At 37.8% G+C, this 13,589-nt stretch overlaps 1 protein-coding gene across 7 annotated transcripts in view; it reads right to left on the reverse strand.

The window, feature by feature from the left end:
- Positions 1 to 13,589, reverse strand: part of robo2 (roundabout, axon guidance receptor, homolog 2 (Drosophila)) — a 275,708-nt gene that overhangs the window by 88,088 nt on the left and 174,031 nt on the right. For all 7 annotated transcript variants that reach the window (XM_066699955.1, XM_066699952.1, XM_066699954.1 and 4 more), the window contains exons 3-5: positions 13,336 to 13,493; positions 12,560 to 12,680; positions 11,823 to 11,961 (exon numbers count right to left, since the gene is read on the reverse strand). In XM_066699955.1, the coding sequence (XP_066556052.1) occupies positions 11,823 to 11,961; positions 12,560 to 12,680; positions 13,336 to 13,493 (418 nt within the window). The remainder of the gene's footprint in view (positions 1 to 11,822; positions 11,962 to 12,559; positions 12,681 to 13,335; positions 13,494 to 13,589) is intronic.

Below are 13,589 nucleotides of genomic sequence, written 5' to 3' on the forward strand. Positions count from 1 at the left end.
CCTCAAATATGGAGAAGCAAGTTTCCCAAGTTCCCCTACCAGCCAATTGTGCATTTGGCAGAGGTGGAATTCAAGACCACACCTGAAATTATTCCCAGTTATAAGGAAATGTTTCCACATGGCGGTTCCCACACATCAATATTAAAACAAACTTTAAAAGAAAAACAATATGTAATGTAATGAATGTGAGAACAATTCCAGAACCTAAAACATGAGATAACTGAATTGCTAAAGTGCAAATACCATTAAGGTGGTATGTATTTGAATGAGCCTCGACAATATTGTCTTCCTAGTACCGTTACAACTTATAAAAGAAAAAAAAAATGAAGGACTATTGTCTCTGTTGACAAGCTGAGGATTACGATTGTTTATTCAGAGATAACTACATTAAGAAGTTAAATGCTTTCAATCTGAAAACTAATACAACAGTTATGAGACCTCCATTGCTGTTCCACTCTCCACTGGCTTTTTCCAACTCGAGACATGTCTGTACAATTTTTAAAACAAACATGATTCCTTCTGGAAACACACTGAATAGGCCCATATATCATATCAGACAATAATGGCAGGTAAACAACCAGTAGTTTTCTTAGGGGGGGAAAAGAAAATAAAAAAAATAAACTAATTATTCTGCTTTCTGCACTCAAATGGTCTTCTCACTTCATTGATCTGATTCAATTTCAAGGCTGGATATTAAACGTGCCCTTCTGCATTGGAATGTAGACATTGTAATCACCTATTCGTTTAATTGTGTTACAGTTTTGACAAGGGGGAGTGACATCAAATACAGCCCCATTCATTCTTTCGGTTTGCAGTGGGGGTGGGTCAACTGACAATTAGACAGCTTTCTGTCAGGTTTCATTATTCAACATGTACGTGACGCTGCACATCGGTGTGAGGAAGACGTGCCAAACAGCACAGTACTGAAGGAGCAGAAGGTAAGAGTGCACACTAATGAGGAAAACAATGAATACTATGCTTAGGCCTCTGCGATTTCAGCATTTCACATTAGCCTTAAAAGTTGTCTTTTCATCTTCAAGGGTCGAAGCTACTTGAAAGTATAGTCCAGAAATTCAGTTTTGCATACGTGTTGAAATGAATCGTCACTGTAGCATCTCAAAGCTGTTGGGAGGGTTCTTAATTGTCTTTGGATCAATAGATCAATAGAACAATCACTTTGAAATGATGAAATCTGATTTGCCGGCTTCTGCAAGTAAAAAAAAAATATTTGTCCATCTCTGTTATCCAATTGGTTTGATAAATGGTAATACCTTCCCCTATTTCATGTCAAAGTCACTTAAAAAAATACAACTGGGGGATAGCTACAGTTGTGGTGTTAAAAATAGCAAAATTAAATTGGAGGAAACTCTGTCATTAAACAAGTCTCTTGAGGTGGAGTTATCAAAGAAAGGGCTGCTTCATTTTTGGATACATGCAACATGAAGGCCAATGGGATTTCAGAGAAACTCCTTCCAGTGTGTTGTAATTCACACAGTGTTAATCTGGTTCTCTGCGATGTAGCAGACGTTTCTGGGCATGTTAACACATTGTTTGAGACGCTGAACTCTAGACACATAACGACTGGGAGCCTCGACATGCGTGGTTTATGGAAATACAGAAGGAGCTGCATCCGGGTCATCAGTGCCTGGAGCTGGACTGGTCAGTAGACACACGGTGGGGCTCTAATCAGGATCAGTCAGGAAGTTTTAACACTACCAAATTGATTTTAGAAATACATGCAGGGTATTCTGAAAGCAGCAGTGGTCAAACTAAACTAGATGCCGAATCTCTTCTGAAACAGATTCAAACACAAAAGTTTGTGTTTCTGTTAGTGACAAATGGAAAGTTTTTTGAGATGAGTGAACTAAAAGATTGCAGTCTCGCCTGCTGTGCCTGTCACGGACTGCATTAATTTGATTTCAAATTTCAAATTTCAAGTATTTTAGGGACAATACACAACAGGACTTTGTTAAGTTAACTGAAGACTTCATCCCCAAAAAATGACATTAACAAATAGGCTGTGTATTTGGTGCATCTGCAGTCACAAACACACTTGGGAAATCTGTCAGCATTAAAACCAATGAAGACTTGAGGCATCTATGGAATGAGGTGTTAGATCGATAAATCTTGGAGCTGATCAGCCATTTTCATGACGACACCTATGGCTTTATGCGTGCTGCTGCAACCTGTTTACCTGCTATAGCTCTGTGAAATTGCTAACATGTTTTGGGTTATTTCTCATACTTCCCTTTACTTGTCATGGTACACATTCTGACCTGTCAACTCTACAAATCGGTATGAATGATGATTAGCCTACTATTGCATAACCGCTTTGTTTGTGTTATTGATTTGATATTAAATACTAGTTATTGAACTGCCTAAAGAAAAGTTTTTCTTCTTGGATAATCGTACTGACTCGTTTTCATTTCATTATGCATCGCACTCGGCCATGGTTTGTTTCAATGATTGGTGTTGTGTAGTATTATAAAAATATCAGGGCAGTAATACTAGGCTACCTAATACAGGTAGTGTCCTGCGATGCTCATGTACAGCGTGACTTATTTTGCCCAAGTTCTACTAGTTACTTACAACCCCTTGCCCACCCTGTTTTCCACAGGCCCATCCCCTGGACATTTTTTGACCTTTGCCACTGAGACCTTCCACAGAGAAACGTGCTGATATATGTTTGTAATGGGCTTTTTATTTTTGTTTTAGTTAAATAATATATACATTTTGTATTAAACCAATAGATGAGATTTATGAGAATTACCCACGTGGCACAATGACCTTATTAAAACATGAATAGTCACAGGAGACATTCAGTGAGGGGGAAACTATTTAACTCAAAAACTATTAACAGTTTTGATGTAAGAAATGGCATCAGATTCAAATGTTAAATAACATGTAGATGATCATAATTTTAATAAAAATACCAAATAGCAGCTCTCGGCACGCACTTACTCCCCCACTTTGTGTTAACTCTGCAGTCCCACCCTGTGCATCTCTCCTATAAACTATTCAAGGCACTTTGGTTAATTTACCTTCATTCCAAAGTTATTCCATAAAACAGAAGCAGAAAATATTCCAAAAATGGCTTAGGAGTTGAGGTTTCCTTAATGGGACTTTTCCATTTGGAGAATCACTTAAACATGTTATAAAGCAAGCATTCAGAAATGAGCGGGATATGTTTTGACGGAGATTTGAAATTCTACTGTTAGACAAAAGAGCATGTAATTACATGTGTGTGAGTCTGGGGAGTTCAAAACCATTTAATTTCCTAATACCTTTTTCACAGTCGGTAAGTCCTTAAGGCCTTGATACACTATGAGATTTCTGTAAAATCAGCCTCATGCAGAACTCAGTCCAATAGCATGTGATCAATTGCAGAGAAATCACGCAGAGCATATCAGCCTTTAGGCAGAGGCTACCATAACTACACGATGCCTTCCAATTTACCTAAATATATTGCAAGAATTATGATAACAATAACACATTTATTCATCAACCTTAAAAAAGGTTGCTAAAGTGCTTCACAATGCTATTACAGCTGAACTAACAAGCACATCCTAAAGGGCGGCCACTAGAGATGTCTCCTTGTTGGAAGAGGCATGGAGACCAATCATTGTAATAAATAGGTTTGATGAAGGTCTTTCAAAACTGTATCGCATTCATTGCCATCTGGAAAGAGGAGATTACCAAATACAGAAAGCTCCTCGACTGATTTGGGTGCATCTACAGCATGAGATATGACAGGCCATCATACTGAGTGAGAGCCCTGGATCTGTGTTGCTATCAAAATCCACAGGAATATCGTGTTTACAAATGATTGCGGTGCATTTTATGGCGGACTTCGTTAAAACTGCGGTGATACTGGGGATATGAAAAGAAAATGGATCACATTAAAAGCTAGAAAGAAAGAAAAAGGTAGGAGGGATTTCTGATATTGAATTTGGCCAGTGACTGTGCTCATTGTGGCACAGTTTGATTAATGACAGTGGTACAATGGTATGCTGACAAGTCTCTGCCACCCAGACACGTTTTTCCATGATATGAAACACAGCTGAAAAAAAAAAAAAGCACACCAATCAGATCTGGCCCTAGGACAACATACTCTATCATCACTGTAGCATGGATTGAGATTGATTGGGACCCAGCTGTGACAATGGATAGAAGAAAGAAAAGAAAAAGAGAGGTGCCACACCTTTAAAAACAGGAGTAAAAAAAGAGAAAGAAATAAAAGAAGGGGGGGACTTGAAAATAAATGTTGTGCCACTACTCCTACCATCTGTTCTCAAGTTTGTTTTATAAAACAAATGAAATTAGGATTTAGGATTTCATCTGAACAGCTTGGAAGTGTGGCCCTAAACATTGTGAAGGGTATACTTATAGATTCATGCACACACACCCTGGCTAAAAGAAACAGTAGCTTATTATTGATGCTCATGGGGGGCTGGGACGTAATTCAGTTGTGTATTATATCTGGAATGCAATTATACATATTATATGAAAAGGTGTGGGGAACTCAACAACTACCCTATTTTTCTGACTTACCTTTTCATAAAAGTTGGGAGCCAGTTACAAAGAAGAAGAGACTCAAAGAGATCCAATGTCATCTAAGCTTCAAATTCAAAATCAACTCCTGAAGCAAAGCTATTGGAAATTTGATTCCTAATATATATTTTTTTGGCTCAGATAACTTGGCTACACTGTCACTCTGCCAATACTTTTCTGAAATTGAGCGTAAACATTTTTTTTTAGATGGTTAAGTAATATGAACATTATTTTCTGCACAGTAAAATGCAAACACTTGCTGTGGAATAACACAAAGTGGCGTCAGTTTACTGACTGAGGAGGATTTTTACCTAAGAGCCTGTGTTTTTTTGAGCAAGGATGGGATGTCACCCATTTTTCAAAAGTATAGAGATGTTTTAGCAAAAACATATCACTTAACTTGTATCTTATGTGACCAGAGAGCAGAGTTTTGTGATGATGGTTACGTTTTGTATTTAGCTTCAGCCTTGCTCTGCTCGCTGCAAAGCAAACAATCATCAAAGGAAAAGCAAACAGTTCTGTTAAAATTGCGTCCAAGAATTTGTCAGCAGTCCCTTAAGCAGTGAATGAAATTTCAGATGATCCGGGTGTAGAGTGGTGCTAAGCAATAAAAAGTTAGTTGAACTGACAGCTGCTTGGCGGTTGCTGTTATTGAAACAAAGAATACAGACAATTGCTTTTCTCATGAATTTTCTAGCCTGTTTTTTTCTTTTCTTACTTTTCAAGCTGCTTAGAGTTCAGCACCAGATGCATCTTACTGAGTTTAATTTTGGGAGCAATGAAAGCGTTTTTTAATCAAGAAGCTGTTAAACTGTGGTGAACCATAAGGATCCCTATTCCCTTGTTGGGATGTGAATTGGATTTTTTTTAACTGACAAGGGAACGTTACATTTTTAACAGCAGGGACAGAAAGACAATTCTGAGAGACATTTTAAGAAAAAGACACTGTCAACCTGTATACATTAAAACAAAGGATTGTAGGTCTTCCCTGTGGCAAGTTGTATATTTCATGATAGCAGGTGAAGACACCAATAAAAGCCAACATTGGTGCATGGTATAACTAAGAAATATAAAACAAAGTAACTAACACAATATATGTATATATTGTTTTTCATTTGTTTTTATCTTCCAAGCTTCAGATAGTCAGACTTCTCCATTATGCCAGGCTATAGACCAGTTCATGAGAACAAACAAACTTCTGTGTCCTTTGATCAGTTATATGTAGTGTAGGTAGATTCCCTAACACACTATTGATTGGTTGATTGATTTCAACTTAATATGTATTTGTATTCTTGTGGGCGGACATACACACACAGACGTGCAGCCACATACACATACACTGTAAAACTTTCTTTAAAATGCCTTTAAAAAAAGGGAAGAAAGGAAGCTGACAGAAATGGAACTGACAAAAACAATCATTCAGCAAAACACATTTTCTCCTCTAACATGTTTGATTTCAGATTTTTTCAAACTCCGGATTCAGACTGATTTACCAACAAGTTCCAACTGAAAAGAAGACTCTGTAGTTGTTCTTAGAAGAAAAGAAAAAAGAGTCCTAACTAATTTCACTTCAACTTGAGTGGATATGGAGAATGTCCAAATTTGTCTTGGCAAAGTTATGTGGGCACAGCCTTGAATATAAATCATAACTGGGCTAAAGATGCCACTGTGGATGACTCAATGATAAGGCTGAGAGGGGAAAAGAAAGTCCTGCTCTTTAAAGCTATCGAGTTTAAGGAGATAATGGAACCCAAATGCTTTAAGGTTAACCAGGGATTTTACTCTCTCCAATCTGCTCTGCGTTTTCCCTGCTCGAAGGAAGACAATTGTCTTTTATCCTCTCCCGTCGCTGCCGAGGACTGAGGCGCAGGCGTTTATTTAAGCATCAACTCTCTCACTGAACTGGCTGCCACTTTCGATTCCTTGGCACAACACTCATCTAATCAGACAGTGTCCGCAAGTGTGGCCTACAAGGGAAGCCTGTAATTTCATTAAAGATGTATTGACTCAGCTGAGCCACCTGCTCTGTGCTGTAACACAAAGACAGCCAGCTCTCCTGCATCCGGAGCATGATGCAAGGACTAACTCAGAAAAAAAGACCCCTCCCTTCTTGATCTTATTGTTTAAATCTCAACAGTGTGATTTTTTAAGAAAACAAAGACAATTGCAATACATTTCATTAGTGAAAACACATAGGAATGTTGTCAATCATTCATACATTTGGTATGGTGGCAGTATTTTACAATTATTAAATTGAATTGAAAATACACATTCAATTGCCTATTTAGTTTTTATATAGAAGAATCATCCTTATAATAACTTGGTATATAGACAACTAGTAATAGCCCCTTATATTGTGCAGAGGAGAAAGTGGATAAAATAAGGTCCTTAATCCATATGACAAACATTCACAATTCTGGAGACTTTGCTTTCGAGAGCTCAAGGAAGAGGATTATTTCGAGGTAAATGACCTGAGAGCTGTTATAAAAATATTTTACTTCAGTGTTCCCATCAAGAACCTCTTCAGATGGTGGAAATACAAATCCTACAGTCCTGCCTTTTAATCAAGACTGCATTGTTAAGCCCTGGTGCTGTATCGTGCTGCTGCTTGCCATTTGAGCGCTTTTATCAAGAGTTTATTCATTCCACCCAAGCCCTGCGATCATAGTTTCAACAATGCACCATTAGAAATAAGAGGGTGTCTGTTGAAACTGGTCTGTCGTCTATAACATACTTAACACAGCCACACAGAGGTAAAGCTGCAAGAGAAATTGTTCTGAAATTTGTTTCTTTCCCTTAAGGGCAGCTGGAGAGAGATACGAAAACATAAACATTACATACAATGCAGAATATAAAGCAAACAAGATTATCCTAACTTATCTTGTGTCACCATTGCTTACTGCTATGTATATATCTCAAGCTACTTCTGCTACTAGTTATAAAATATAATAGAAAAACCGAAAATACAAAGTAAATATGGAGAAGAGAAGATATCTCAATCTCTTGGTTATAGATCTGAATTCTGTCACATTGTTTCGTTTAAATTATGTTCCCACTGAAAAAAAAAAAAAAAAAAAAACCTTTATGAAAATATAGAATAAGCATCTTGACACAAGAAGCATCCATCTTTATTTTGATTACCTAATGATCATATGAAGTAAAGTGAAGTTAATCATATGAAGATAATAGTGGCAGAAAACAAAAAATAGTTTTCAGGATATTTCAGGATGAGGGCGGTGTGGCACTCTGACTGGTGCTTGCCAGGGTTTTATTACTGTGTATTTATCTAAAGCCCCGTTTGGAGTATTTGTGAGTCCCCTCTGTGTCCCAGCTCAGCAGTAATCCCAGCAGAGAGAGGCCGTGGCTCAGCACGAACACTGAGCCTGGGCAAACACATGGCGGGCGCATCTCAGAAACAAAGCCAAATAGACAACACAAAGTCACACAAAAAACAAGGCTGTCACAGGCCCATCGCAGCAGCAATCTGGCCTGCCTTTCAGGACCTACATGCACCTGTTATACTGATTGTAGAATAATTACTTTTTCTTTCTATTTTACATATATGTATACTTGTATTGATTCTTTTACTTTGTTTATGTATCACTGACTTTCACTGAAAACCATCCAAAGTAAATCAAAGTAGAATCTGAGAACAGCATATCTAAAACTGAGAATAGAAGAATTGGCGAGAAGCTTAAAGAAAACGGCTACTAACAACAAGCAAGCCTGAATATCCTACTTTTGTCTAACCTTTCTGTTGTAAATTAATTAAAAATTGTAACATTTTAAAATGTACACCATTAATAATGTTCACCCAAATTCTGTTGGTACACTAGCAATGAAAATAGAAGTAAAACAACTGAGAACTTGGCATCTTAGATTAATTACTTCCTTTTATACATTCATGAGAATGGGAATAGGACTTTTGAAATTACTATTCTGTATACAGTGTTTTGCACACTGTTGTACCTTATTACAAGTTCTGCAATCATTTAATTGTTTGGAAACATGTTTTCCTCCACTGCTTGGCAGCAAAAGCACTTAACTAACCAAAAAAATGTTTGAGCGATGAGATAGCACCCTCTTGTTAGTTCAAACACTGATACTCTGTCAGTCTCCATGGGTAACATTGCAAGTACTGATATCTCACCATACTGGTAGGGGCCTAGATTCTGCTTTGTTTAATTACCAAGAACATCGATGTTTCAATGCATGTATGAGCATGCTTCTGTCACACTACTGCATACCTTCGAACATGGCTGGATAATATGGCGAGGCCTTAAACATGCTAGTGAATACATAGTAAACTAGTGCATTTGGTGATTTTATTACACTAATAACGTGTCCTTCAAATAAATGTAATTTACGTTGATTAAGAGAATGTTGTGAAGGAAAATCCAATAAGTTCCATACTATGAAAAATGCTCTAAACTGAAAACAGGCTTTGCCTGCAAAGATAGTCTGTTTAAAAGCCAATATCCTTTTCTGTTTCAATGCTTTGCTTTACATACTTCCTCCATACCATCAAATGATTCACCAGTGAATTATGCTGCCCACAGATGAACAGGACCAATGCTCAAAACAAACAGAAATTTGAACACATGAAACAAATGAGTTCCAGCATTTAGCCATTTTTACAATATACATTCACATAAATGAAACTTCATTCAAATAAGTGTTCCAATATTATGGAACCATGCTGGGAAGAATGTTGTATAAAAAGGTTATCCAAATAGAGAAACACACTCTGCAGCATTTAATCAGCATTTAATCAAATACCAAGTGTGAGGATTAAGAGATGCTTTTGTATTTAGTTACTATTTAGTGAGAACTACTACAGTATCTGTTTAATGTATTTTTATGGTATTAGAGCTGAGTGCTTAATTATAATAAAATAAATACTATAATTGATTGAGGGGAAATTTGAGGGGAAACATTTTACTTTACATTATATTTGTCTTCCAAAGATTGCTCAGAGGCAATTTAAGGCAACAAAGTCTGGGCACAGAAATACCATCCTGATAAATGATGGGGTGCCTTTTCCCATTTTTCTATTTTCCCTTTAATTAATGGGGACTCTGCCTGAGCCCTTCAAATGTACTTTTAACTGTTTTCTGTATCATTGGCTGTTATGACATCATAATTGGAGCATGTCACTCCTCAAACTGATTGAATGCACGCCAGCCTGCCTGGTGGCACCCTCTATTTAACGTGTCATACTTCCCGTCTCTGTCCGTTCTTAGATTTCTCTCTGCCTGCATGCGTCCAGAATCAGGATAAAACACTCCAAATCCCAGCTTGACAAGTGCACGGGGGATTTTTATGAATAGGAAAACACACACACTCACAAAATCTCAGCATAGAAAACAGTAGTGACTGGGGTCAGTTACAGTATGGCAGGGCAGTTTCTTGTTGGTTTTAGTCTGTTTCAGAAGAATCTGCAATTACAGCTACTTCAAAACTGAGCTCCCGTTCTTCGTGATTCAACAAAACACCGTAAGGCCCCTGTGTTCCCAAGACATAATACAGTTCCTTACTTACAAATCCTAACCCTACCTGTTGTGGACTAAATCTTCCACTGAACAAAACTAATACAACTAAGGTGATAAATAATAACCTATATTGACATCCCCTAGTGAATGTGTGTTGCTAACAGCAGCAACAAAATGACAAACTCTTAGGAAGTACAAGGGAAGAGAGCAGATCCCTTACTGACTTGATTGAGTACAATGTAAGTTACTCTTATATAGTATCTAGCTGTTTAATGAAAAAGATAATTATTCTCCAATGAACAAAATAAGCAAACAAACAACAGCTTGTATTTTTCTAAACGTTTGCAAACTTTCTGTTCATGTACTGAGGTGTATATAATAAAGTGTATATTTTGAATATATAAATGAGATTGTAGGTTATCTTTCTGCCATCTGCTCAACACACAGGCATTGCATAAATGCTAAATATGAGTTTATGCAAATATGGGTTTATTTTTTGGTACATGTACACACTGTACAGACATACTCACCTGAAACCCAATAAAATCAATCCAATATACTGACATCTAATAAGTGCATTTAATGACAAACACATCTCATAGCTTCAAAAACTGAAACTGTATATAGATAACATTTAATGTGTGCTTGTTATCAAGTGGAACACTCTAAGGTACAGTATATCCCAGAATATTTCTTTCAGATATAATCAGGTTTAAGGATAATTATAAAGACATTATCTTCTACTAAATATGGTATGGCAGAGATATGGAAATAAAGGTTTATGAAGCAGACAAGATATTAAATGTTGTGGACTGAAAGGTAAATAATCTAACTGGTTTAATATCGACTGCTCCTTAATTACTTTATTCCTCTGGGGCTCGGGTGTAAAGTTATACTTTCTTGCAAGATGACATTTCGAACACTATCTGCCTCCTATCTGTGCTTCGAGTAGCCAGCTTGATCATCTATAGTGCTTTTCAATTTCTTATTTAAACCTATTTTTGCTTCTATCGATTTACGAAACAGGATGTGGGTGATTTATTTTAATGAGACTGCGATGAAGACCAGATCTCTTATCTTTCCTCCGTAAGTGATGAAGAAACAGTGCCAAATTAATCAATAGTTTTGTCCATAAGTAACTACAGATTAACTACTTGCTTTCATCCCGTGCCAACACTTCACAGCGTTACACCTTCTCACTCATTCCTCTGCAATGAGCGTCATCGTAGAAGGACTGTAAATCAAGCAGAGGATTTGGGATGTAAAACAAGCGCTAAAAAGATGTTTAATCATAATCGTTATCACGGTTCTTCAACTTTTGGCACTGGACAGATACCAAACTTGGCAAGCTTTCGAAGGGTTTTCATCATAATGAAAAAGTACACCAATTACAGGTAACTTTAGATGCATACTGGCAAGTTGCATTAATAAAATAAGTCAAATGAATGTGGAAGCAGAAGATTTACTGCTCTGCTAATGTCCTACACAAGGCCTCAAACATTCAATCAATTTCCTTTTGATAAATCAGGGTACAATATCCTGTTATGAATAATCAGCAGATTTCAGAACCCTAAATCTGCCTATTAAATGTCATATTTATTACGTTAATTGGCTTTGGCTTGTTTTAAAACAGCAGCTGCTTTATACACAACATTGCATTTTGTTCACTTCACAGTTTTGAAATCACCGCCCACACGCAGAGACACTGTGACCCATGAGGGCTGGAGCTGTGCCTCTCTGACCTACAGTATTTAATACGGGAGGTCTGTTACTCCTTACCTGCCCCTCGGCAAGTCTGCGTCATCTTTCCGCCAGCGCACAGAGGGTTGCGGATCTCCTTGGACCTGACAGCGAAACTCCACTGCCTCTTCCTCCAGCACCACTTGGTTGATCGGTCGTCTCAGGAAAGTGGGCCGCTCTGCACAAGAAACAAACACACTGTTACACAGGCAGGCCGTTTTTCCCTCTCCCTGACTGCAGAAAGTCACAAGCAAAAGAAGAGCAAAAGTGCTGACTAAAATGGTTAGACAAACGTAAAGTAATGGAATAAAACACAAAGTAACATTTCTGGGGAATCTATCTGATATCTTCACAAAGAGAGAATCAGAGAATGTACCTCCTGCTCAAATTCACAGTAAGAAAATTACCATAATTATCAATTACCACGGGTGGCAGCATGTTCTTGGAATCGGGGAACCACATTGGTTTAAGGTCTTTTACCTTCATAACAAAGCCAATTAGTTTTCATTTAAAAAGCCATTTGAAATGTGAGAGCTAAAGATGATCACTGTATCAATTTGTGTGTGCCATTTAACACTCATTAATGAAAGTCAATTAGTCACACGATTAAATGGTTAAATTCCCATGCAGCGTGAAGCAAAAATCAGGGAAATTAATAAATCTGTATTTTTCCATCATTACAGTGGAAATTTAAATGTTATTGAAAGTGCATTAGAAAGCAGTGGAATCATGGGTTGGAATTCTTTCGCACAATCATCTAAAGATCAGCTTCTTACCAAATACTGTCAGTTGTGCTGTCTCGCTGTCTCTCTCCCCCACCATGTTGGTCCCCACACAGATGTACATGCCTGCGTCACTCTTCCTGGTATTGGAGATCATTAGCTTTCCGCCTCGAATCTATTTGTCCGGAAATACAACCACAATTGTGAATGGTACAGTGTGTGGTCAGACATCACTCAGATGGGAACCGTCAAACCCGCAATGCCAAATGACCTTCCTGCTTACGCTGGGGGTGGGGAGTGGGGGGTTGGTAATGACATTAATTCTGTAACAGGCTTATGCACATGGTGAGGCATGTTACACACGTTTCTGTCACCTCAGCTAGCAAGCTTTACACCACCAAAGCAGGTCTTTCAACTCTCCTCCTACTGCTGATTATATATAACAACATTACAATGCAGAATGAAAAGCAAAGTTCCTGTATGAATAAAATGAACCTGGAAACGTGAGCATCATTTTTCTCCACAGTGGATTAGACTGAAAGACCCATTTATGCAAGAAGAATGACCAGCTTAGACACCCTGTCGTCCCCACTCTGAAGATTGAATGATATATTAAAAAATATAACATTATAATCAAATGCAATGCTGGGCAATTTTTTTACTAATAAGAAAAGGATCTTCTGAAAATTGAGGCAAAGCCAATAAGACAGCAGAATGGACATTAAAATTTGCGACATTAAAATGCAGCGTTAACATTATGGTCAAAGATGAATGAAGAATAGATGATGAATGATGAACAGAGTGTCTACAAGAACATCTCCAGCACTTACCGAAATCCGGTCTTCTTTATCATCGATTCGTACTTTGTCTTTTTTCCAGTAGATAGTTGGCTCAGGGTGTCCACGGGGGGGCTGGCACTCCAGGATTGCAGGTTCGCCCGCTGCCACCACGACATCAGTAGGGTTCTGTCGGAAGTCATCACGAAGCACTGCCAGAACAAAATACATACGCGCATAAATAGATGAATAAATAAACGATCACAGCTCGTGCAAAATACTTGTGTTATTTTGTGTGTGAAAGTGAG

This window comes from Amia ocellicauda, chromosome 3, assembly GCF_036373705.1.
Source record: "Amia ocellicauda isolate fAmiCal2 chromosome 3, fAmiCal2.hap1, whole genome shotgun sequence".
NCBI lineage: Eukaryota > Metazoa > Chordata > Actinopteri > Amiiformes > Amiidae > Amia > Amia ocellicauda.